The sequence below is a fragment of the Sarcophilus harrisii genome, chromosome 3 (assembly GCF_902635505.1).
Source record: "Sarcophilus harrisii chromosome 3, mSarHar1.11, whole genome shotgun sequence".
Classification (NCBI taxonomy): domain Eukaryota; kingdom Metazoa; phylum Chordata; class Mammalia; order Dasyuromorphia; family Dasyuridae; genus Sarcophilus; species Sarcophilus harrisii.
Genome location: NC_045428.1, coordinates 531,334,536 through 531,358,502, shown reverse-complemented (window position 1 = coordinate 531,358,502; position 23,967 = coordinate 531,334,536). Strand labels below are relative to the sequence as shown.

The 23,967-nt window shown below is 38.6% G+C and overlaps 2 protein-coding genes across 9 annotated transcripts in view; one reads left to right on the top strand and one right to left on the bottom strand.

Annotated features, from left to right (window-relative positions):
• PGAP2 (post-GPI attachment to proteins 2) overlaps positions 1–6,156 on the bottom strand; it is a 33,065-nt gene extending 26,909 nt beyond the window's left edge. The window contains exons 1-3 of one of the 4 annotated variants that reach the window (XM_012545368.3): positions 6,040–6,102; positions 3,473–3,569; positions 1,638–1,812 (exon numbers count right to left, since the gene is read on the bottom strand). In XM_012545368.3, the coding sequence (XP_012400822.1) occupies positions 1,638–1,812; positions 3,473–3,474 (177 nt within the window). In that variant the 5' untranslated portion in view covers positions 3,475–3,569; positions 6,040–6,102. Of the gene's footprint in view, positions 1–1,633; positions 1,813–3,472; positions 3,570–6,039 lie in introns of all 4 variants that reach the window. The other 3 variants (XM_031962033.1, XM_031962032.1, XM_012545370.3) reach the window with 3 other exon arrangements.
• A 10,362-nt stretch (positions 6,157–16,518) lies between these two features.
• NUP98 (nucleoporin 98 and 96 precursor) overlaps positions 16,519–23,967 on the top strand; it is a 104,533-nt gene continuing 97,084 nt past the window's right edge. For 2 of the 5 annotated variants that reach the window (XM_023499752.2, XM_012545376.3), the window contains exon 1: positions 16,519–16,615. The gene's annotated coding sequence lies outside the window, so the exon portion shown is untranslated. Of the gene's footprint in view, positions 16,616–16,643; positions 16,963–19,969; positions 20,011–23,967 lie in introns of those variants that run through there. The other 3 variants (XM_012545375.3, XM_012545373.3, XM_012545374.3) reach the window with 3 other exon arrangements.

The window sequence follows — 23,967 nt, the reverse complement described above, 5'->3', positions numbered from 1 at the left end:
ATACATATATAATACGTGGGGGGGGTATGTGTATGTGTAGGGGGAAGGGATGAAGGGAGAAAAAGTAAAAAGGGCACAGCAGAGAACAAAAGAAAACCTATAAGGAAGTAAAGATAGACAGCTGTGAACACAATGTATCATTTATTATATAGACTTTCTTGAAATGGAAATTTATTGCTTTATATTTTGAATCCTATCTTGTGTTCTGCTATGCACATAACAATGTCTTTTTTTCCTTCCTTACTTTGTGTTTAAGTTTAAAATGCAAAAGAATAATAATAGACAGTTATGAATTTTACCCTAGTCCTAAAATGTTGCATTGGTTTCCTAAGAAGCTCAGGGAGAAGTCATAAGTTTATATAAAATATAAAGTGATTTTATAATGTATAATGATATGTAATTATGGAAACAAAGGTAATAAGTAATATCCTCATCTTGTGATCACTGAAATTTTGCTGTATGAGATTAAATTTCATGACACTTTATTTCAGTACTATAAAGCCCAAACTGATTTTAATTCTATTTGTTAATAATTAAATCAGCATAAACTTACTATTCTCCTTCTCTGTATGAGTATAAATTCTTTACCCCTGCAAGTATACTTAGATAACCTCAGGTCATTTAGGGCATAATTTTTTTCTTGTAATTTGAATTTCCAGCCTTGTACTCATGACCCACATTCAGGAAAAATTTGCCTAACAGTCAATCTCATCAATCTAAAATGTTGTAGCAACTTCCGTGGCCTGAAAGCTGATGTGAAAGAGAGAGAGAGAGAAAGAAAATGGAAATGGCAGTTGTTTGAGAAGCCATGAAAAGAGAGATGCACTGTTGCACTATTGATAGAACTATGAATTGGCCCAACCATTATCAAAAACAATCTGAATTATATTAAAAAGTCCATAAACTCTACATTCTGTTGTACCCTTGCAACAGCACTCTTAAGTACGTACCCCAGGGAGTCAAAGACCAAGTTAAGGTCCCACATTTGCAAAAATATTTGCAGCACTTTTTGTAATAGCAAAGAAACAACATGTGTGTTCATCCCTGGTAAAAAGCTGAACAATTTATGGAATATGGATGTGATGGAATATTACTGTACTAACGGAAATGACAAATATGAAGAAGCTGGATAAATCTGAAAAGAAATCACTTACGTGAATTGATGCATGAAATAAGTGAAATAAGTAGATCACAATGATCATAAAACTGCAAAGGACAATTACTCTGAAAGGCTCAGAATTCTGCTCAAGGTGGTGACCAATTATGATTTTTAAGGACTAATAAGAAATCTGCCCTTTATCATTCCATAGAGAAGTAATGATCTGGGATGATAAATAAAGCACAAATTTTCAGGCATGACCAATTTGACAATTTGTCTGGTTTGATTATTTGTTACAAGAGTGGGCTCTATTAAGGAAGAATGGGAAATGATAGTGACATTAAAAAAAATTATCAATAAAACTCAAAAAAAAAAATTACTTTTCCATTTCCCCCCCTACATTTCCCAGAAAAGCCTGTGGCCTTCCCTATAATTTCCTTCTCAGGGGCCAAGAACCCACCTTCTTCTTCTCATCTGCTCCTCACCTTTCCGAGGTCCCAACACAAGCCCCAGTCCCACCTTACCATCAGCAACCTACCCCACAGTGGGTGGATGTGGTCTCCTTGAAGTGGAAGAACAGGGACCAGATAACACAGAAGAGAAAGGCCAAGAGGGGACAAGAGACAGTAGCCAAAGCCACAGCAGTGAAGCGCAGCCGGACCAGGGTTCCATCACGTTCTAGAGGCAGTGGGATTTGGTACATTCTGTTGGACCTGCAGGGAGGGAGAGGAACAGGAACATTAGGGGCCCAAGTTGGAGCTTTTCTCTTTTAGAGAACAATACGTAGGCATAGACAGAGAATATCTGAGCCAAACATCTTTATAAGTTAATGAAACTTCTGAAAACAGAAGACTGGAAGGGCAAAAGATTTGCCTATGCATTGGCTGAGGTAAAAATTAGATTAGGTCTGGACAAAACAGTGGAAAATGTCTTGGACCAAAGTCAAAAGAGATGGTCCTGGATATGACTGACTTGCCACTTGACCATCCATCAATCAAATCTACTTTTTTGACCATCCATCAATCAAATCTACTTTTTTAAAATCTACAGTTTTTCTACCTAGAAAATGAAGGTATTAGACCAAAACTCAAAGTTTTTAACCATTTTTGTGTTATACATACCTTTGATGTCTGGTAAAACCTAAGAACTCAGAAACATGTTTTTAAATACATAAACTAATAAAGGAAATCATCTATAAGAAGTTTAAAGGCCCTGGGACTAAATGATTTATAAGTCTGTTTGCAGCTGTAAATCTTCCTATCTATTTGGTCCCTGATACTAAGAATAAGCATGTTTGCTCCTTGCCAGTCTTTCATCAGAAATTAAAGGTGGAGGAACTCAGAACTCCAGCTCAGATCAGGCCCCAGTCTGACTTGCTTTGTATTATTAAGTTTTCTCATGGAATCTCACCCAGAGGTTTAGGGTCAGAGGCAGAAACAGGTTTGGCTATACCAAACACTTCTTTTAGGCTGCTGAAACAGGGGTTTGAAATTAGGTGCAAACCAGGCTGCCTAGTGACACCAGACTTACATATGTGAGTAGTAAAACCCAAGGAGACAATATGTGCTAATTAAGTGAAAATTAAACAGAAAGTTATATTAGGTGTTCAGAGAAAGGAGAAAGTTTCCTGGAAGAAGTGAACCTTAATTGGAACTATAAGTATAAAGGGAAGATTTGGACAGATAGGAGTTTCAAAGTGTAGGCCTGGAGTCAAAGGTGAGTCAGTCTACTGGGGAAGCATGCATATATACAGGTCCAAATATCTCTATCTACCCTATCCAAGTTGGGATCTTCCCAAGAGATGGGAATTCTGAGACTCCAGGAGAGACCTCGAATGAATGGGAGGGATGAGTCAGATTGAGGTCTGGGAACAGGCTAGATTAATCCCATCCCTCTGAACAATGAGAAAGCAAAACTTATCAGCCCCCTTTCTCCCTCTAATGATCTCTACAGGATGTAGGAAATCAGGTTTTAATTGGCTTCCGTGAGACAATTCTTAGTACAATCCTAGAATCTACCACCCCTAAGCCTGCTCTCTTTGTCCTGACCTGATCCAGTCTAGCCCAATCAGCCCATAGAACCAACCAGAGGGATTAGTGTCCTGATCTCAGCTGCTCAAAACTGAATTCTTCTGGAACTATCTCACAGGATTCTAATTCCAGACCACCAGCCTCTTTTGGGAGCCAGAAGACCTTCCTCCCTTGAGAGAAATAAATCCTGGACTTCAGCACTGCCTCTAAGTCTAAGGCCGACATGAGTCAGTTCAGGCAATGATTTTCTATCCTCCTGAGCTGCTTTGGGGTGGGGCAAAGAGGGAGCTTAGGCCCGCCTATTTTAGTTGATTAGGTCTCTTACCAAGCCTGTTTTACCTACATGGGTGTTGAGAGAGCCACTCCCCAGGGAAGTCAGGATTCTGGGGCTCCAGCAGACAGGCAGCAGAGTTTCAGCATCAGGGCAGAGGCAGCAATTCCTGGTTCACGGGACACCCATTTGAAAGACTTTGCAAAATCAGGTTTACTCCAAAAGTGGAGAGAGGCATTCACAGAATTATTGTTTTCCCAGGATCTGTCATGTTCCAGAGCCCATGGAGGGTGGGGCTTTGGGGGTGGGTGTGAGGGGTTATGGCTTGTCACTCTTTCAGACTAGAACTCTCCAGCAGGGACTGCATTTCCATTCTAATGGCTGGAGACTTCTGGAGGGGAGGAGGACCATGCCTCCTCCTATTTCCCCCACAATCTCACCAGGAACAGCATTAGGCACACAAGAGGTATCGGCATAGACTTCTTGACCTGGGTTGGTCTGAACAGGGTTGGATGAAGTGAATACAATTCTGAAGCCCCTCAGACACCCCCTAAGAAAAGGAGTGGTAAATGGCTCTGGGAACCCCTTTCTCCTGCAGACCAAATAAGTAATCCTATGTCTAGTCTTTCTTCTTTAGACTTTGTCACTTCCCATTACTCCCCCTCCATCACTTCTACCCAAGGGATTAGAGTCACTTTCCCATAAGATAATTCTGATCCTTGCTCAGGAAGCACCCATAACTTTCCATGAGCCACAGAAAAAAAGTCTAGACTCCTCAGCTTTTCATTTGAGACTCTAAGGTCTGTAACCAACCCTATCTCATCCCCCCCATACTCCATAACTACACACACCACACACCACACCAGGAATCAATTGTTGGCAGAGACAAGATTAGAACTAAGGTGTCACTTCTAAATGTAGGAACTCTTCCCTAGAAAGAGGTTGGTAAAATGACCTGCATGGTCCATTCTGTTCCTGAAGATCAAGAAAAGGCTTAAAAATCTTAAGAATCATCCTACAGGTGGTCTTTCTTGATTCTCCAGTTACTAGTCCTTGAGAGACTACTTTGTATATCTCTATCTGCTGCTTCTTTCTCAAAGAATGTAAACTCCTTTAGGGCAGGCCTGGTTTGTTTGTATATTTTTTTGTCTTTGTATCTTCAGCATATTACACAGGGTCTCATACATAGTAGTCAATAAATATTTCTTGAACTGAATTCTCAGAGTTGAAAGGGATCTCAAAAGATATATATTCTAAAATCCCTCCCTATGAAATAGAACTCTATCTTTTTAGAAGCTCTAGTTACAGATAAAGTTCATTTCTTTTCATACTTTCTCTTGTTTCTACTTGTGCCAGGTGTGGCCACATAATCTCCCCACTGGCCACTGGACAATCAGGATAAGCCAAGGAGTCAATTTCTGATCTTAATCAAGGTCTAGGGAAGCCTAGGAAAAGCTAGGATCTTAAACAGACTCACAGAATAATAATTTTGGTGTGGACCATAAAGACCATTTAGTCATTCAACTCATACCATAACAAAAAAATCCCTACAACAGCCATGACAAATGATCATCTAGTAGTCTCCCCACCACCAACCTATATGAGTAATAAGTTTCTGGTCAATGGAATTATTATCAAGAGATATATGACTTTTAGAGAATTCTATGCAAATTTCCCTTAGAAAACAGACTCTTTACAATACTGTTACTATTTACCAATTAAAATAATTTTCCTTCAATAATCTTGTAAGATTGCTAATAGAAGAATTATTGTTCCCATTTTCCAGATGAGTTAACTAAAGGCTCAAAGAGTGACTTGCCCAGGATCATATGGCTAGTAAATAACTAAGTCTGGACTAAAACTCAAATCTCCAGACTCTCAGATCAGGGCTCTTTCCCCTATACCATGCAATCTTCATAATAATTAATATGCTTTCATACATAAAGGCTAGGAAATACCGGTCCATGACCCCGTTCTTATTTCTCCTTTGAACAGTCCGGTAGGGAGGCCCAGATAGGATTCTTCTAAATGAGGAAACTGAGACCCAGATAGTGGATAGGTCACATAGCTACTCTAAGTGTGTAGTAGGGAAAGGCTGTAACCTGGGTCCACTTGGAATATATACCTCAGGGCTTTTCCTTCCTGAGGTGGTTAAAAATGTTCATCATGCTTCCGCTGGGTCACCCAGATTCCAGGGCAGTGGAACAAGAATTCAAAGGGGGAGTGAGGGGCGTGGAGAGAAAGACAGCCCCTGGTAAGGGGCGGGAGGGAGTAGGAGGCGTCCTCTGGCTTGGGACACTCGTGTTTCCAAGAATAGGTGGACACCACAAATGTGGCGCAGGAGGGCTGCCTACCCCCGTTCACGGTTCCCTGGAGGAGTAGGCTGGGATGGGAAATAGAGTCCGGAGGCTTAGGGGCTAGGATCCCACAAATCCCTGGGGAGGGGCCAAAGTGTGGGCCGAGGAGAGAAAGGAGAAGACGGGGGACGCCCACGGGTAATGCCGGGTTGAGACACGGAAACAGGACCACGCTTGGCCGCGCCTTTCAAAAACCCGGCTCGAGCCAGCGACCCTCTCCTTCCTGGGCCAGATAGCTGGAGGCCCACCTTGCTTTTTCCCCCCCAGTCCATGGCCACTTACCCCGGGACGGCGGGACGGCCGGGGTCCGGAGGCGATAAGGCCGCGCCCGCGCAGGCCCGGGAGCCGGGCCGAAGAGGCGGGGTCGGGAGGCGGAGCCAGAGCTGGGGAAGGGATTGACGACTGGAACCCCTGGCCTTGGGGCCCTTTTCCCTCTGTTCCCTGCCCCAAATCCCTCTCCACTCATCCCGTAGCTCCTGTGGACCAAGCGGGGACAAGACCTGGCTGTGCGTCCCTTTTCTCCCTTCCCACTTCTTCAAAACCCCCATTTTCCTTATTCCTCTTCCACCCGCCTCTCCGTGCTCCTAAGCCCACTCTGCAATCCAAACTTCTCTTTAGATCTGCCACAATATCTCTCTCCCTCGTCCTGAAAGACCCGGGCAGACCCGAGCTCCTGAAGGCAGAAATCAACAATCTGGCCCTTGCCCTTACAGCAAAACCCGAGAGCGCCCCTATTTCTTCCGAAAATGATTAGGAATCTCTGTCCGTATTCCCCATTGCAGAGATCAGGATTCCAGTTCTTTTTCTCAAAGCAGAAACCAGGACACCTGGCTCCTTATTTCCCAGCTGAGATCAGAAACCTTGATACTTCTGGAAAGGGAGTAACTGAGAAATCAATTAGATCAATCTATCCATCAATAAGTATTTATTAAGCAGCCACTATTGGCTAAGTCCCGTGGTAAATGCTGGGACTACGAAAATCAAAATCAGTCTCTGACTTAGAAGAGTGTTTCTTCTTTGGGGGAGACAGCATGGACATATCTTAAGTATATACTACATATTGACAAAATAAATACAAACTAATTTCTGTTTGTCCAGGCATTGAGCCGCAAGTCCTTCCTAGTCATTTCTGATGTCAGAGTCATTTCAGTGTGGTCCAGGAGAGGGCACCTTACACCTCAATTTAGCCCTGAGAATGCCAGGAGCCGGTCCCCAAAAGGAAGTCAGAATCAACTATAGTAATCTGGGATTTAGTGTCAGTAGAATATTCTCTCCAGGAAACTACTTTGCTAATCAACAGATATTTATTTAAAATGGGATTTAGAAAGGTAAAAACCTGGGAAGAAAAACAAAAATGCAAGCAAACAACAATAGAAAGAGTGTAAATGCTATGTTGTGGTCCACACTCATTTCTCACTGCTACACCCAGCAGGGTGTAGCTGGTTTTGTTCATCACTGATCAATTGGAATTGAATTGGATCCTCTCATTGCCTAAGATAGCCACTTCCATCAGAATTGATCTTCATATAGTATTGTTGTTGAGGTGTATAATGATCTCCTGGTTCTGCTTATTTCACTTAGCATCAGTTCAAGTCTCTCCAAGCCTCTCTGTATTCATCCTGCTGGTCATTTCTTACAGAACAATAATATTTCATAACATTCATATACCATAATTTATTCAGCTATTCTCCAATTGATGGGCATCCATTCAATTTCCAGTTTCCAATAAGTAAATTTCTTAATGCTTCCATAATGAATACTAACAAAAATACTTCAAAGCAAACCCATCCACTGAAATGCCATTCCTTTTGTCTTCTTCCAGAGCCAATATGGGGAAGGAGGTGGCTATCCCTTTTCTCTCTGGCATCTAACAGAACCTATTTCACTTATGCCTTAAATCAGTCTGCTAAGTTAAGAAGCAAAAACATTCAATTCCAGTGAATTTGGGAAGGAAAGTGCTATCCACACCCAGAGAGAGAACTGGGGAAAAATGTGGATCAAAACAGTGTTTTCACCTTTGTAGTTATTGTTTGCTTTTTTTTTTCTTTTGGTTTTTTTTTTTCTCCTTTTGATCTGATTTTTCTTGCACAGCAGCATGATGGACATGGAAATGTTTAAAAGAATTGTACATGCTAAACCTATATAGAATTGCTTGCTGTCTTGAGGTGGGGAGAGAGAAAAAATTTGGAACATAAGGTTTTGCAAAGGTGAATGTTGAAAACTATCTTTGTATGTAATTAGAAAAATAAAATACCATGTTTTTTAGGATAAACTATGGAAAAAGGTAAAGTATTCCTTAAAATACTATTTTAAAAAATAAAACATCCTTTATAAGCCCTGAAGATACAAAGAAAAGGGAGAAAAAGTCCCTGCTGTCAAGAAGCTCATATTCTAATGAGAGAAACAATGTGTAAATGTATGTATATATGTGTGTGTGTGTACATGTAATTATGTATATACAAGATATAGATATTGTAGATGGAAGATTCTCTAAGAATAAAGACTGGGATTTGAAATGAATCTTGAAATCAGAAAAGCCAGGAGAGGTGAGAGAGTAAGTAAGTGGTCTCCAAAGCTACTTTCAATTTTAAAATCCTATTTATTGCTTTAATAAATGCCAAATTCAGAGGTATTATTTTCAGATTTTTATCCTTCTTGATCTGTTACTTCTGACACCATTGACCACATTCTTAAGTGGATTTCTTCTCTCTTGGCTTCATTGACTTTACACTCTTCTAGTTCTATTTTTTCTAAGTTTCTCTCTATTTTGTTGGTTCTTCCTCCTTTTCATAACTTTTTAATTAGGTATTCCTTATAAGTCTGTCCTTGGCCACCATCTCTACACTGTTTTGGCTAAGAATCATTAGAGTGCTGGTCCTGAAGTCAGGAAGCCTCAAATCCTGGCCTTGGGCATTTTCTAGCTGTGTGGCTCTGGGAAAGTCCTTTATCTTCTGAATGCCTCAATTTTATTATTGGTAAAATAGGGATTATAACAGCACCTAATCCCCATTATTATTATTTTTTACTTTTTCTACTTTTTTTTAATTTAAAAATTCATTTTAAAGAAGCACAAAATAAGAAAAAAAAAGAATTGTCATGTACACAGCAGAACAAATTAAAGGATTCAATATAGAGCAAAATACATTTTCATTTCAAGAAAACCTATATGATAAATACAACACATTGTTTTCAAAGCTGTCTAGCTTTTCTTTTCTTGCTTGTATGTTTTCTTTTGTTCTCTGTTGTATACTTTTTATTTTATTTCCTTCTGCCCCAAAGATGACTACAATTAAGTGCAAATATATATGTAATATATGTACATACATATACATGGATATCTATAAATATACACACATAATTATATATATAAACACACATATACACTCATACACATATATGTAAGGCTGTATTGTACTTATTTCTACTTGTCACCTGTTTCTCTGAAGGTGGATAGCATCTTTTATAAATCCACGTCTTTCCATGTTTTTCTTTTTTATTTAAACAAATCATTTCCTATACTGGAGAAATATCCCAAACACATCACATTCTATCTGAGAAATTGTCTATGAAAGTTTATTATTTTGTTCTTCTAAATGAACTTTATTATTTTTTCCAACTCAGTAACATATATAATATACATATATATTTAGTAATTTAATCAGGATGACATTCCATAGATTAGTTAGGTAAAATTGTCATTAAAAATTATATTGACTTTACCTACCCATGAACAATAAATATTAGTTCAATTATTTAAATTAACTTTATTTGTATAAAAAGTATTTCATATTTATCTTAGTATTATTCCTGCATCTGTTTTAGCAGGTATACTCTTATTTAATACTGTCAAGCTATTTCAAATGGTCTAAAACAATATTGAATGATATAGCTGACATACTTTTGTGTCTGTATTTTTCTTTTTTTTTTTCTTTTTTTTTTTTTTTGCTGAGGCAATTGGGGTTAAGCAACATGGCCAGGGTCACACAGGTAGGCCAGCTTTGAACTCAAGTCCTCCGGACTTCAGGACTGGTACTCTTTCCACTGCTCCACCTAGCTACCCCTGTGTTTTTCTTTGGATTAAATCTGTGTGTATGAAATCATGACTATTACCCCTGATTTTTTATTTAGTACATTTTATGCCTGACCTTTATTTTTTGTTTATATGTATTCCTCAATTTTATAGCATTTTCTCACAGCAATATATTGTTAAAATTTTAATCACCTACCAGTTTCTATTTTATGGGTAAATTCATTCCATTCACATTCTAAGCTAAAATTACCTGTTGTATATTTTCCTACTTCCTATTTTTCCCCTCACTATCCTTCTTATCCTATTCCTATCCCTCTTTACTCCTCCACTTTACTTCTACCTACATTGCTTGCCTATTCTTTAACCTGTCTACTCTAAGATTTCCTTCCTTATCCTCTCTTCTCCCCATCCTATCCCTTTGCCCTCTGATTTCTTTCTGAATTTAGAAAACTTTTTTTACATATATATATATTTCGATCTTCATAGAATAAAAGATGTTAGTACTATCCCCCCCAGCTTGTTTTGTATCAATTTTTTCTTTCTGCCTCACTTATATGAGATAATTGCTCCTCTTTATCTCCCCCTTGACAGTTTTTAAAAAAATAATCATCCTATTACACTCAGCTCAGCTTAAGTCTTTTTTTCAAACTACCCAAATAAAAATGACAGTCATAAATGTCATTACATATAAAAAGTAAACAATTTGATCTTATTGAGTCTCTTGTAATTGTTCCTTGATATTTATATTTCTTCTGGATGTTATATGTCGGATTTTTCCTTAAAATTTTTGTCAAACCTGAAAATCTTTCAGTTTTTTAAATATCCTTTTTTTTTCATTCAGGATTATACTTAACCTTGCTAAGTAAGTTACCCTTGGTCATCACCCACAACTCTTTTGCTCTATGAAATAGAGTATTCCAAGACCAAGAAATGCCTTTCAACATAATAGCTGCTAAGTCTTGGGTTATTGTAGCTCCACAATATTTGATTTTTTTCTCGTTTCTAATATTTTCTCTTTAACCTGGGAATTGTGAAACTTGGCTATAATAGTCCTGTAAATTTTCCTCCTGTTACTTCTTTCAGGTGGTAATTGGTGGATTTTTTCTATTTATGTTTTGCCTTCTTGTTCTAGAACTTTAGAACAATTTTCCTCCATACTTTCTTGTAATATTGTATCAAATTTTTTTTATCATAATTTTTAGGTAGTCTATTATGTTATTTCTCCTAGATCTGTTCTCCAGATCAATTGATATCTCATATTCTCCTATTTTTTTATTCTTTTGGTTTTGCTTTATTATTTTTTTGTGTCTTGAAACAGCTTTAGTTTCTCTTTGCCTAATTCTCATTTTCAAGGAATTATTTTCTTCCTTAAGTTTTTGGTCCTCTATTTCAAGTTAGTTGACTTTCTTTTCATAATTTTCTTGATTTTCTTAGATTGCTTTTTTCTTCTATTTTTTACCTTGATCTTATTTGACTTTTAAAGTCTTTTTTAAATTCTATTTTGTGCTTGGAACCATTTGACATTTCTCACTGGAAAAAAGAGTGATAGTTTTAGCTCATTATTTTCATTATAAGAACTCAGATCTTCTCTATTCCTATACTACTTATCTATAGTTGGATTCTTTCTCTTTTGCTTGCTCATTTTTGTTGTTATTGTTTTATTTTTAGCAGTTATTAATGTGATCAAGTTCTAGTCCTGAGGTATGAGGAATGATGCCCCAAGCCTCACATCCTCCTTGTTTTCTGGGATTTGTCCCAGGGCTCAACCTTGGGCTGTCCACTCCATTCTTTATTTTTTTTTAATAGCTTTTTATTTACAAGTTATATGCATGGATAATTTTGCAGCATTGACAACTGCCAAACCTTTTGTTCCAATTTTTCCTTCCTTCCCCCCATCCCCTCCCCGAGATGGCAGGATGACCAATACATGTTAAATATGTTAAAGTATAAATTAAATACAAAATAAGTATACAAAGTGTTATTTTGCTGTACAAAAAAAATCGGACTCTGAAATAGTGTACAATTAGCCTGTGAAGGAAATCAAAAAATACAGGCGGGCAAAAATATAGGGACTGGGAATTCTATGTAATGGTTCTTAGTCATCTCCCAGAGTTCTTTCGCTGGGTGTAATTGGTTCAGTTCATTACTGCTCCATTGGAACTGATTTGGTTTATCTCATTGCTGAAGATGGCCAGGTCCATCAGAATTGATCATCATATAATATTGTTGTTGAAGTATATAATGATCTCTTGGTCCTGTTCATTTCACTCAGCATGAGTCCATGTAAGTCTCTCCAGGCCTTTCTGAAATCATCCTGTTGGTCATTTCTTACGGAACAATAATATTCCATAACATTCATATACCATAATTTATTCAGCCATTCTCCAATTGATAGGCATCTACTCAGTTTCCAGTTTCTGGCCACTACAAAGTTTCCGCTCCATTCTTAAGCTATGTCTAGAACCCCTCATCATGTTGTCCCATTTGAGATATTACTCTCTGCAGTCTTCCTGGTGGCTGAAAACTATATGTCCCCTCTTCTCTAAAAGTGAAACTAGGGACTCTGCTCTTTTAAATGCCTTACTAGGTAAGTTATCTCCTTTTTCTTTCCTCCTCCCCTCCCAGCTGGGACAAGTCTGATCAGCACAGCTGTTTAGTGTCCAACAGTAGAAGGTCCTTCAATCTTCTCTTATTCAGCAGTCAGATTCCCTCATAGTCCATGAGGTGAAAGCTGAGCTGGTCAGCTGCCCCCAGGACTTGTTGATTCTATAGAGTTGACTTAGAGGTGTTAGTACTTTATACAAGCCATATCTCTGCCCCGGAAGGTCTGGTTTTTCTTATGCCTTTGTTTTAGGAGAAAAATTGCTTTAGCCTGACTTTTTATTTCTGCTGCTCTACATTCCCTTGAAAGCAATATTCTGTGGAAGAAATTTGGAGAACTAAGTTTTCTGACTTACTCCATCATCTTCCTTTGACTATTATGAAGATGAAATATTTGTAAAGCACTTCACAAATATACCTTAAACCCTTATGTAAATGCTAGTTATTATCCCTACCTGACTCAGCAATCTCATTCACTCTCACAACTTCCACTACTATCTGTATGCAGATAACTCTCAAGTCTATAGAGCTCAAGTTCTAGCTTTTCTTCTGAACTCCAAAACAGTATTTCAGTTGCCTTCTGGACTATTCTTCCTAGATATCCCGTCTACATTTCAATTCAAATTGCCCCAATTTGAACTTATTTCAACCCCCCTAAATTCTCTCTATTCTAGGAAAGCCCTTGCTAGCTTTCACTTCACTCCTCCTTTTCAGATCACTTTGAACTCCAACACATGAGACCATGTCTGGTAAAACTTCTGCTCTGAAGGCTGCTTCCTTAATTGGTGACTATCTCCTGGACCACAAGATCATGATTCACTTCACTCTTTCCTCCTCCTTCCTGTTCAGTAAGGAAGAATCATGATTTTCTATCATTGTTCTGTTTGGGGTATGTCAGTATACTTCTCAGGGTCCCTATTCACCATCCTCTTAATTTTCTGGACCAAAGTATCCTGGTCAGGCTACTATTCTCCTATGTATATACTTAGAATGTAAGCTCCTTGAGGATTGTCTTTGCTTACCAAATGCTTGTCTTTTTAACATTTTTTTCATTCACTCATTCTTTTTATATATATGTGTATGTGTGTGTGTGTGTGTGTGTGTTACCACCATTCATTCAGTTTCTCATTCTTTATATATATATATCTGTGTTACCACCATTCATTCAGTTTCTCATTTTCAAAACTTCTGTGTTAACTCAGACTCTTCCTTCCCTTTTATTTCTTAGATCCAATTTGATAGGCAGGATAGTTTAGTCGATATAAAGAGCCCACCTTGGAGTCAAGAAGACTTAGACTCAAGCCTAGACTCTGATATAAATTAACTGTGTGCAAAGTTATTTAATCTCACAATGCCCCAGGCAGCTAAAACTATGAGTTGTACAATTCCCATATCTACATTAGTATAGGCAGATTCCTAACTGGCTAAATTCCCTATCCCAATGAAATCCCAAGACTGGACTTCTTACAAATCTAATTATTAAGTCCTGTGGATTCTGTCTGCATGTTTCTTAAACTCATTCAATTTTCTTTATTTCTTTTGCCATTATTCCAATATTGGTCCCCACTGCCATCCTTCAGGACTAGTTATTGAACTAGCTTCTACACTCTGTTCCTTTCATACCATTTCTAGTATAACAATTTAAAAAATATTTTTCTTTTATTACATTTTATTTTTGTCAATTGGCAAAAAAATTGCTTTTGTTTCCTTTTGTTTTAAAAATAATATCTTTTTATTTTTCAAAATACATGCATAAATAGTTTTCAACATACACCCTTGCAAAATCTTTTGTTCCAAATTTTTCTTACTCCCTCTTCCCTTACCAAGACAGCAAGTAATGCAATATAGGTTACACATATGCAATTCTTCTAAACATATTTCCACATACATCATGCTGCACAAGAAAAATCAGATCAAAAGAGAAAAAAATGGAAAAAATCAAGCAAACAAACATCAAAAATGAAAATATTATATTGTGATCCATGTTCAGTCTCCACATTCCTCTCTCTGGATTCAGTTGGCTCTTTTCATCACAAATCTTAGAATTGTCTTGAATCATCTCATTGTTAAGAAGAGCCAAGTTCATCACAGTTGATTATCACACATCTTGTTGCTGTGTACAATCTTCTCTTGGTCGGACTCACTTTATTTAAAATCAGTTCCAGACTTTTCTGAAATCTGCCTGTTCATTTCTTATAGAACAATAATATTTTCCATTATATTCATATAATTTCCCAACTATTTCCCAACTGATGGGCATCCACAGAATAACAATTCTTAAACAGAAATTTGGTTGTCATTTCTCTACCCAAATATGTTCAGTGGCTACATATTGTCTCCCAAAGTTTAAATTCTTCCACAATTGGTGTCACCATACCTTTCTAGCCCGATTTCATATTAATTTCTTCCAGGTACTTTTTTTTTTTTTGCAAATACACACACTGTTAGTCTCCGTGTTCTTAATGCCTTGCATGTCCTGCCTTCCCCTCTTTTAATTCTTACCTCTTCTCCCAAACTTAACTCTAAGGCCACGTCTTCCAAGAAGACCCCCTTCCTTGATCACCTCTGATTCTCCCAACAATATTCTGTTTGGTAGCTCTCCAATTTACTGACCATGTAATTAAGTTTTCTGTTTGGAGTCTTAATTCCCTAGTTAGACCTGATTTTGTCTTGCCGGTGCTTAATAAATATTTCTTGAATGTGGCCTATACCGTGCTAGACTTGGATTCAGGAAGAAGTATGTCCTAATCTCATTTCGGATAATTACTGGCTGCTCAAGTCACAACTGGATAAGCCTTTGTTTTCTCATCTGTATAGCGGGATTAACAGTACTTACCTCACAAGATTCTCCTGGGGCCAAAACCCAAATCTTTTGCAGAAGGACTTTGCAAATGGGCACCGTGAGCTATTATTATTGAAAGAACGAAGTTGCACTATAGTTAACGGGGGTGGAACGGAGAAAACACAACTGGTTTAGGATAGTTTGGGGAGGATACGCTCGATTCCCAAAGTCTTCTCATTTCCAAGTAAATGACCCCATATATTTCTGCTGCCTGATCAGTTATTCAAGAGGGTGTGTGCTTGTAAGCACTTAACAATTGTCAAGCTAGGTTGTGTGTCACATTTGTCCTCTGAGTCGGACTTAAGCGTCTGGGGAGACGAGGGGGGGGGGTCTTTTCAGTTAGAAGCAGCGCTTGCGTTGGAGTGGTGGGGAGGCATGCATTGAACGGGAGTGGGACTCCTTGGGATGCTCTTATTGCCTCTCTTCGTTACTTTGTGACCCTAGAAGGAGTGGAAATGAGGGCTTTCCAACGGAGAGCCCTTGAGTTTATGCCAGAAAAGGGGGTTCCTCATTGGGGACATTATAGAAGAAGGATCTGCGCTGGCAGGAGGAGATGAGACTGGAAGAGAAATGGAAAAAAGGCAGGGAAGCGGCTCCCCAACACCGCATCCTCGGTGAGGTGGAGTTAGGCGATGGTCCTAGGCAACACACGTGGTAATAGCGAAAGAAGTCTTGGGGAGTGCAAACGTGCGGGACTTAGTAGGTAGCAAGAACTTTCCCAGAAGTCCCCGCAGCAAAGGCTGAGTTGCCATGCCATCCGATGTACTATTTTTTATAATTGGTTAAAAGAGCGACTGCACTGGCTCCCTCCGCCAACACAACCTAAGAATGCAACGAGGCGTGGCCTGAAGGAGGCGACATAATTTTCCCGCCCCCTCCCAGCTCCGGTTCTAGATTCCCTTCTGTGACGCAACGGTGCATTCCCAGCCAATCGCAACGTGTTGACAGAAGAGGGCGGGACTACTCCCTCCTTTCCTCGCTCCTTCATTTGCTATTCCACCCCATCTTTCCCCTTCCCCAGCCCACTCCCTCCCCCCATCTCTTCCCCATCTCTCTTAGCCCTCATTTCTCTCGCTTTTACCCCGCCCCTACCCTCAAAATTCTATCACGTTCGGTTTCAAACGACACCTTGGCCAATGAACATTGGGGCCACTGCCGAGTGGCGGCCACAACAGCCAATGCGAGCGCGGCAAGAAAGAAGCGCTCGCGGCGCGCTTATGACGACAACCGGCGTGTGACGCAGTCGGACCCCGCGCGCAAAGCGGCCCGGGCGGCGGCGGCGGCGGGGGCGGCGGCGGCGGTTTCGTGGCGGCCGCGCGCATTCCGAGCGGGCGGCGGGAGGAAGACGATTTTTAGTCCCTTCGTGCGAGGGACGCAGCCATTCGGTAAGAGAGCGGCGAAGGCGGCTGCCCAGGTGCGCGGCTCCGAGACGAGAACAGGACTGAGGCTGACCTGAGCTCTGGCCGTCCCTTCCTAGAGAGAGGAGGCCGCGCGCTCCCCTCGGTCCGTACAACGGGGGCGGAGCTCAGGACCCTCTGACCTCGCGACCTAGCTTCTCGGCATGGGGGAGGAGCTGGGGTAGCCTCGCGGGAAAGGGTTTGGGTATTTGTGTGTGTAGCTCGGCTCCCGTCAGTATCCTGCTTTCGAGAGCTGGACGTAGGGTTTCCCGCGGTACAGGAGTCCAGGGTCCAAGGTGTGGAATCTGAGGTCCAGCGAGAAAGACTCTTTATTGGTTTGTTCGGGATGAGATCGGGGATCTTTTATGCTACAGATCTCTTGGTTTGGGGGATAGTCTTCGAGACCAGAGGTTTTTTGGATAAAGATTTTAGGTTGGGATTGAGGATTAGGGACCCACGTTCTACGGAGTAGCAGAGCGCAGTAAAGGGAAATAGGTTGAAGTGAGGTTTCTTCTGGATTTTTAATCCTTTATTTTACAAATAATTGCTTGGGTATTTGCTGTGTCTAGGACTGAAAAGGGATTTAAAGATTTAAGACCTAGGACATTAACATCGTGGAGTGGACCGTCTAATGGTGGTGCTTTTTTTTTCGTTTCTGGGGAAAAGGAAGTTGAGATGCTGCTTTACGGGGACAGTTTTTATTTTATTTTATTTTATTTTTTTTTATTTTTTTTGGGTAAGAGGTACGGTGACTTCGCAGATTTTTTTTTTTTTATTATTTTTTAAACATTACAAGAAACAGAATTTAAGAATATTTAGAAATAGTAAGCTGCATGATTTTTAACTCAGTATTTTTTTTTCTAGCCACAAGGCAGAGAAAATAGACATTAAGTAGAACGAAAATGTTAATTCCAAAATCAAGGAGGTGATGGCATAACATGCAAGAGAATTGAATTTGAATTAGGGAGGAATGTGCAGTGTCATTTGCCTCACTTTTTCCTTCCAGAGCCATCTGGGTCCGGTGGCAAGATTTAGATCAAATGTAAAATTATAATGGGAAGAAAGGGAGAAGATGGAGAGAATTAGTTGATTGGGCTGCTCCTTTTTGTGTTAATGGTGCCAGAGTGCTTATTAGGCACCTTTCCCGTTACTCTGGCTCTGCCTTTGATTTAAAGGCAAAATTTGATTCTGCCTTTGATTTAAAGGCAAGATGGCTTGTCGCTAAAAAAACACAGTTCAGTGCCGGCTGTGAAACCTTAGATTCATAAGATTGTTAAAGGTGGGAAGCGAGATTATCAAGTTCGATTTTTATTTTACCACTTGGGGAGCCAAGGGTCCAAATTTGTAGCCTTCACAAGGTGAGTCAGTGGCAGAACCAAGATTAGAACAGAGATGATCTGCTTCCCAGTCTAGGATACCTTACTGCTACACTGCATTTATCCCGATGGGGTTCTCCCAGTGTACCTTTATTGATATTTTGCTTCTTGTATTAGAGCAGAATATGGACGCTTGTAGTAGAGATAAGAATTCTTCAGCTTTTGAAGACCCCGTGGGAACATTTTAATTTGGCATGAACGGATGAATAAGTGTCAAGTGCTATTTCCGTGCCAAGCCTTACACTGTATGTCTAGTGTGGTAGTGTTCTCAGGTCTTGTATTATCCACATCTCCATTTAAAACAAGGTCTTAGAACTGCATTTTAGATAGCGGACCATTTAATGAATAACTCTTGATGCATAGGAGTGGGGGAAGGATCAGTAAAATAGCATATAATCACCTTAATTTTCGTGTAGTAAGAAAAGCTCTAGATTGGTATTTTGCGAATCTGGTATTTGGCTTAACCTTTGTATGACTTTTGAATAATTTGCTTCCTTTCTTTCCATTTCAGTTTTAAAATAAGGAAGTTTTATTATGTTATCTTTAAGCTCCTTTTCCAGTTTTGACATTTATTCCAGGTTTGATATATAAAACCACTATGGTATACATAAGGTAAAATAGAAGCAGGTTTTTTTCAGAAACAATTGCTGAGTGATCAAATACAAAACTGGGAATAGAAAACAGAAAATAACTGAATTTTAAAATGAAAATATAATTTTTGTTATTAATCAAATATTGGCTCTTTGCAGACATAAAGGGTGATGCCATAAGCAAATTAGGAGATCAAGGAATAGTGTTTACCTGTTAGATCATAAGAGAAGAACTTGGGGCCAAACAAGATAAAAAAGCATTATGCATGTAAAATGGATAATTTTAATTAATATTAAAACTAAAAAGTATTTACACAAAACCATTGCAGAGTTCTACGCTACGTTTCCTGAATACGAGTTTGAATTTTCTTTGCCGAAAGAAGCTACCATTAGGGGGAGCAATAGACTTGCTATGTTGTGGGTTGTCTGTCTTTGAATCTCAGGAATTTTCAAGGGAATTTTAAGAGAGTACTGAATAACTCTGTCCCTATTGGTAATGCTGTCTAGTTGTTTGTATTTGTTTACATATTTATTGGTGTGTCTTTGTGGTTGTGTAAGAATTTGTTTTTCAAAGCACAAACCCTAAGAGATCAGTATGGTGTTTCTCAATTTAATTTTTTAAATTTTAATTTAAACAGTTGGATAAAATTATTCTTTTGGAGTTTTCATTTGAGACTCTATAAAATTGAATTTACATTTATTCTAGCCTTGAATAAGTCACTTTGTCAACTTATGTTTAGATGACAAAACAAATGGAAACGGTACTCGGGGAGTAGAAGAGAACTGGTAAAAGCTAAAAGTCAGTTAAAAAGTGGACATTCTATCTGTGCTGTGGAATGTCAATTAACTGTACCTTTGTATATGGCTGAGTTAATGCTAATACTACTTACTGCCAAAATGATTGTGGAAAATGCACACACATACACAGAGTAAAATAGTTCTTAATTGTTAATATGTGCTTCTACAGGAATGACATTGTACCAAGTGATGATTTATAGAGTCTGACACACTATTAGAATACCCTGCTCCTAGGGTACTTAAGTGGGACTTTACGAAGAGCCATCTCTCCACATCTTGAAGGAAGAATGGAATACAAAGAGGGTCTATTTCACTTTCTTTAAAATTTAAAGTTTAAATCTAATGGAATGAGAGAATAATAGTATTTTGTATAGTAAGTAAAAGAATATATGTATGTATTAGCAGATGCTCCATATACTCCATGATCTGTCAACTTTGGTCTTTTTTGCTGATGCTTGCCTATGATCTGCCCATGATGCCTTTTCTGATCTCTCTGCTAATGCCTTCCTTCTGAGATGACTTTCTATCCTTGTAGGAAGGGGAGTTAATATTTGTATAGCACTGACTGTCCCAGGCACTGTGCTGGTTGTTCATTTGATCTTCACAACAATTCTGGGAGGTAGGTACTGTCATTATCCCCATTTTATGTTTAAGAAAGGGGCAAACACAGGTTGTGACTTGCTCAGGTTACACAGCTAAGAAGGATCTGAAGTCAAATTTAAACTTCTCGTTTCCATTTCCAGCAGTCTATTCATTGTGCTGCCAGATCATGTTAGTATACAGCTGTATGTAGAGTTGTTTGCATGTTTGCATGTTTCCCCTTTTAAATTGTGATTTCCCTGAGGCCAGAGCTTGTGTTTTTGCCTCTCATTGCTTTAGAATAGCATAATGCTTAGCACATAGTAATCATTTAATGGTGTTTGTTGATTATCAGCAATCATGCTAACCAAACCCCAATCCTAGGTTGCTGGAATTAAGTATCTTCTTCACTTCTAATCATGTGCTACTGAATGGAACTGGAGAATGTCACAAAACTATGCCAACTGGGTCTACTAACAATCTTTTATCTAATCTCAACTGATCCTTCACTGCAGTAAATGCACCCTCTACATCTTCCTAATTGATTCTCTATCCCACTGAATATTGATAATTTAAAAATTATATGTGTATATTTAATCTGTAAGAATTCCCTCCTCCCAATTGAGAGTAAAAGAAAATAAAAATTCATATGCAAAACACGTTTCTCCATTGGTCATGCCAATTTCACATTAGTCTTCAAGAACTTTAGTTGACCATTATGTAGATTTTTTGCCTAATTCTTCCAAAATTAATCTTTAGCATATTGTCATTGTAGTTATTGTTCTCTTCTGTTTGCTTCACTCTGCATCAGTACATGTAAATCTTTACAGATTTCATCATTTATTTCAACACATGTATTTATTCCATCACATAATTTGTTCAGCCATTCGCCAATGTATAGACATCTTCTTAGATTCCCATTTTTTCTCACTTCAAAAAGAAATTTATTTTTCACTTATATAGTTGAATTTACCTGCCCTCAGAATTCACTGATCTTCCATCTCTTTCTTCCTTTTCAGTACTTACGTACCAAATGTAGTGATTTTGCCCTCAGATATGTGTATCTTTTTGTTCCTGGGGCAGCTAGTGATGCAGTTCATAAAACTGTGTGATTGTCTGCTTCAGTTTCTGCAGCTTTAAAATGGAATAATAATTGCAGCTACTTCATAGGGTTGTTTTGAAGAAATACAGTATTCTTCTGGCAAATAGCAGTCACTTAATAAAATAATTCTTCTCTTCTTCCTTCCTTTGACCAGAAAAGAGAGAGATTCCAGGATGAACCACCTTTGCATGGCCACCTTCCCCCACACACACACTCTGCACCCCTCAAAAAAACCCTGGTTTCTGTGAAATGTTTTTTCATAAAGAATGGTTGGAAGTCCTTGTTTCATTTAAAGGTCCATTGCTTTGCGAGTCCTTCCACTCCCCATACCTATCCCCCAAAATTAAGCTCAGTTTTCTGGGTATTTTTGGCTATTTCCACATATTCTTTCCCTTCTGGAATATCATATTCCCAGATCTTACTCCTTTACATGTAGATTCTAATTGGTCTGTGAGCCTGACTTGTGGTTACTCAGTACTTGAATTCTTTCTTTGACCTGAAAGCTTTGTATTTTAGCTATAATATTCTCAGTTTTCATTTAGGACTTTCTTTTGGGAGAGGTGGTTAGCAGATATTTTCTATTTCTCTTTTGCCCTTTGCTTCTACAAGATCCAGGCAGTTTTATTTGTTTTTATTTTATAATTTTTTTTGAAATTATGTTGTCTAGGCTCTTTTCCCTCTCCCTTTCCAACCCCCCATGACTTTAAAGTATTGGATTTTTTTCTCCTCCATCCATTTTCCAGGTCAGTTGTTTTTGCTGTAAATAGCTTAGATTTTCTTATGTTTAGTCTTTTGACTTTGTTTTAATAGAGCTTCTTCTCTCATGGAGGTATTAACTTTTATTTGCTCAGTTCTCATTTTCAAGGAGTTTGTTGCTTGGACAAGATTTTGTACTTGTGCCAATTCCTTTTCCAATCTTTCTATAGCTCTCATTTCTTGAATTTTTTTTTTCAGACACTTACTCATTTATAAAAACTTTTTTTCCCCCCCGAACCAAAACATAACAAAACAAAACACTTCTCTTCCAGGAATTCTAGTTGACTCTTGGGACTGCTTTTTGTAGATGTGCTTTGCTTTTAGATGTTTAAAAGTCCTCTTTTCTTCTCCTGGATTTATGTCTTGAGTATAGTACCTACTTTTTATTCCAGAGTAATTTCTAACTTCACACTTGTTTTAAGACCAGGCTCTAGAATTTGTATATTGTAAAGTGTTCAATAAATAGTTACTGATTGACTGAGAAAAAAAAAAAAAAAAGACCAGGCTCTAGGCACTTTTAATGGGAATATCTAGACTGGTTATATTTTTTTACTTTCTTGAATATTGGGTTGCTCTAGGCTCTCAGGGAAGGCTCAAGCTGGGGACCTATGAGCTTTTAATGCTTCCAGAGTGGATAGATCCAGAGCAAAGTCTTAATACCACTTCCCTAAGTCTTGAGTTCTACAAATTCATGACCCCAGTTTTAATCCCAGTAACAATAAACTATTGCTAATATCTCTGCTGGTTCAGATTGACAGAACTGCAGGCTCCCCAATGGTCTACGATTTCTGACTTAGTTATTTCTTTGCAGGCTTCAGATTGGGCTAGAAGCTGGAACTAGACTTTTTTCTTCTGGGATCTGAACCTCTTCTTTTCAATTAATGTTGCTGTGTGCTGATTGCTTCTCTGCCCCCCTACATTCCCAGGTCTTCTCTGTTCTTAAGAAATCCTCACTAGATCAGGCTTCTTCTCTAGTTAGTCCTATATCACTTTCTCCTCTCTGATAAACTTAAGAAAATTACCTACACTCAGTATCAGTTTCCTCTCTTCTCTGGCTTCCAGTCTCATCACCAAACTTAAAATATTCTCTTCAGTTACCAGAGGTCTCCTAATTGACAGAGCTAATGACCTTTTGTTTTTTCTTTCTTTCTTTCTTTTTTTTTTTTTTTTTTTAATTAAAGCTTTTTATTTTTCAAAGCACATGTGTGGACAGTTTTCAACATTAGCCCTTGCAAAACCTTATGTTCCAATTTTTCCCCTCTTATTTTTCAAAACACAATTCTTCAATATTAGCCCTTGCAAAATTTTTCCCCCCTTCCCCATGCCCTCCCCTAGATGGCAAGTAGTCCCAATATATGTTAACATGGTAGAAATGTGTTAAATCCAATATATGCATACATATTTATACAATTATTGTGCTGCTGAGATAATCACTACACCTCTCAGATTGTCTAAGATGACAGGGAAGGATAATGATGAATGTTGTAGGGGATATGGGAAAACTGGGACACTGATACATTGTGGGTGGAATTGTGAATGGATCCAGCCATTCTGGAGAGCAATTTGGGACTGCTCAAAAAGTTATCAAACTGTGCATACCCTTTGATCCAGCAGTGTTTCTACTCGGCTTATATCCCAAAGAAATCTTAAAGAAGGGAAAGGGACTCATGTTAAAAAATGTTTGTGTCAGCCCTTTTTGTAGTGGCTAAGAACCTGGAAATTGAATGGATGCTCATCAATTGGAGAATGGCTGAATAAATTGTGGTATATGAATGCTATGTAATATTATTGTTCTGTAAGAAATGACCAGCAGGATGATTTCAGAGAGGCCTGGAGAGGCTTAAATGAACTGATAGTAAGTGAAATGAGCAGAACCAGGAGATCATTGTACACAGCAACATCGATATTATATGATGATCAATTCTAATGAACGTGGCTCTTTCCAGCAATGAGATGATTGATTTCAGTTTCAATAATGTGATGAAGAGAGCCATCTACAACCAGAGAGAGGACTGTAGGAACTGAGTGTGGATCACAAGATAACATTCTCACTTTTTGTTGTTGTTCACTTGAATTTTGTTTTCTTACTCATTTACTTTTTTTTGAGCTGATTTCTCCGTGCAGCAAGAGAATTGTATA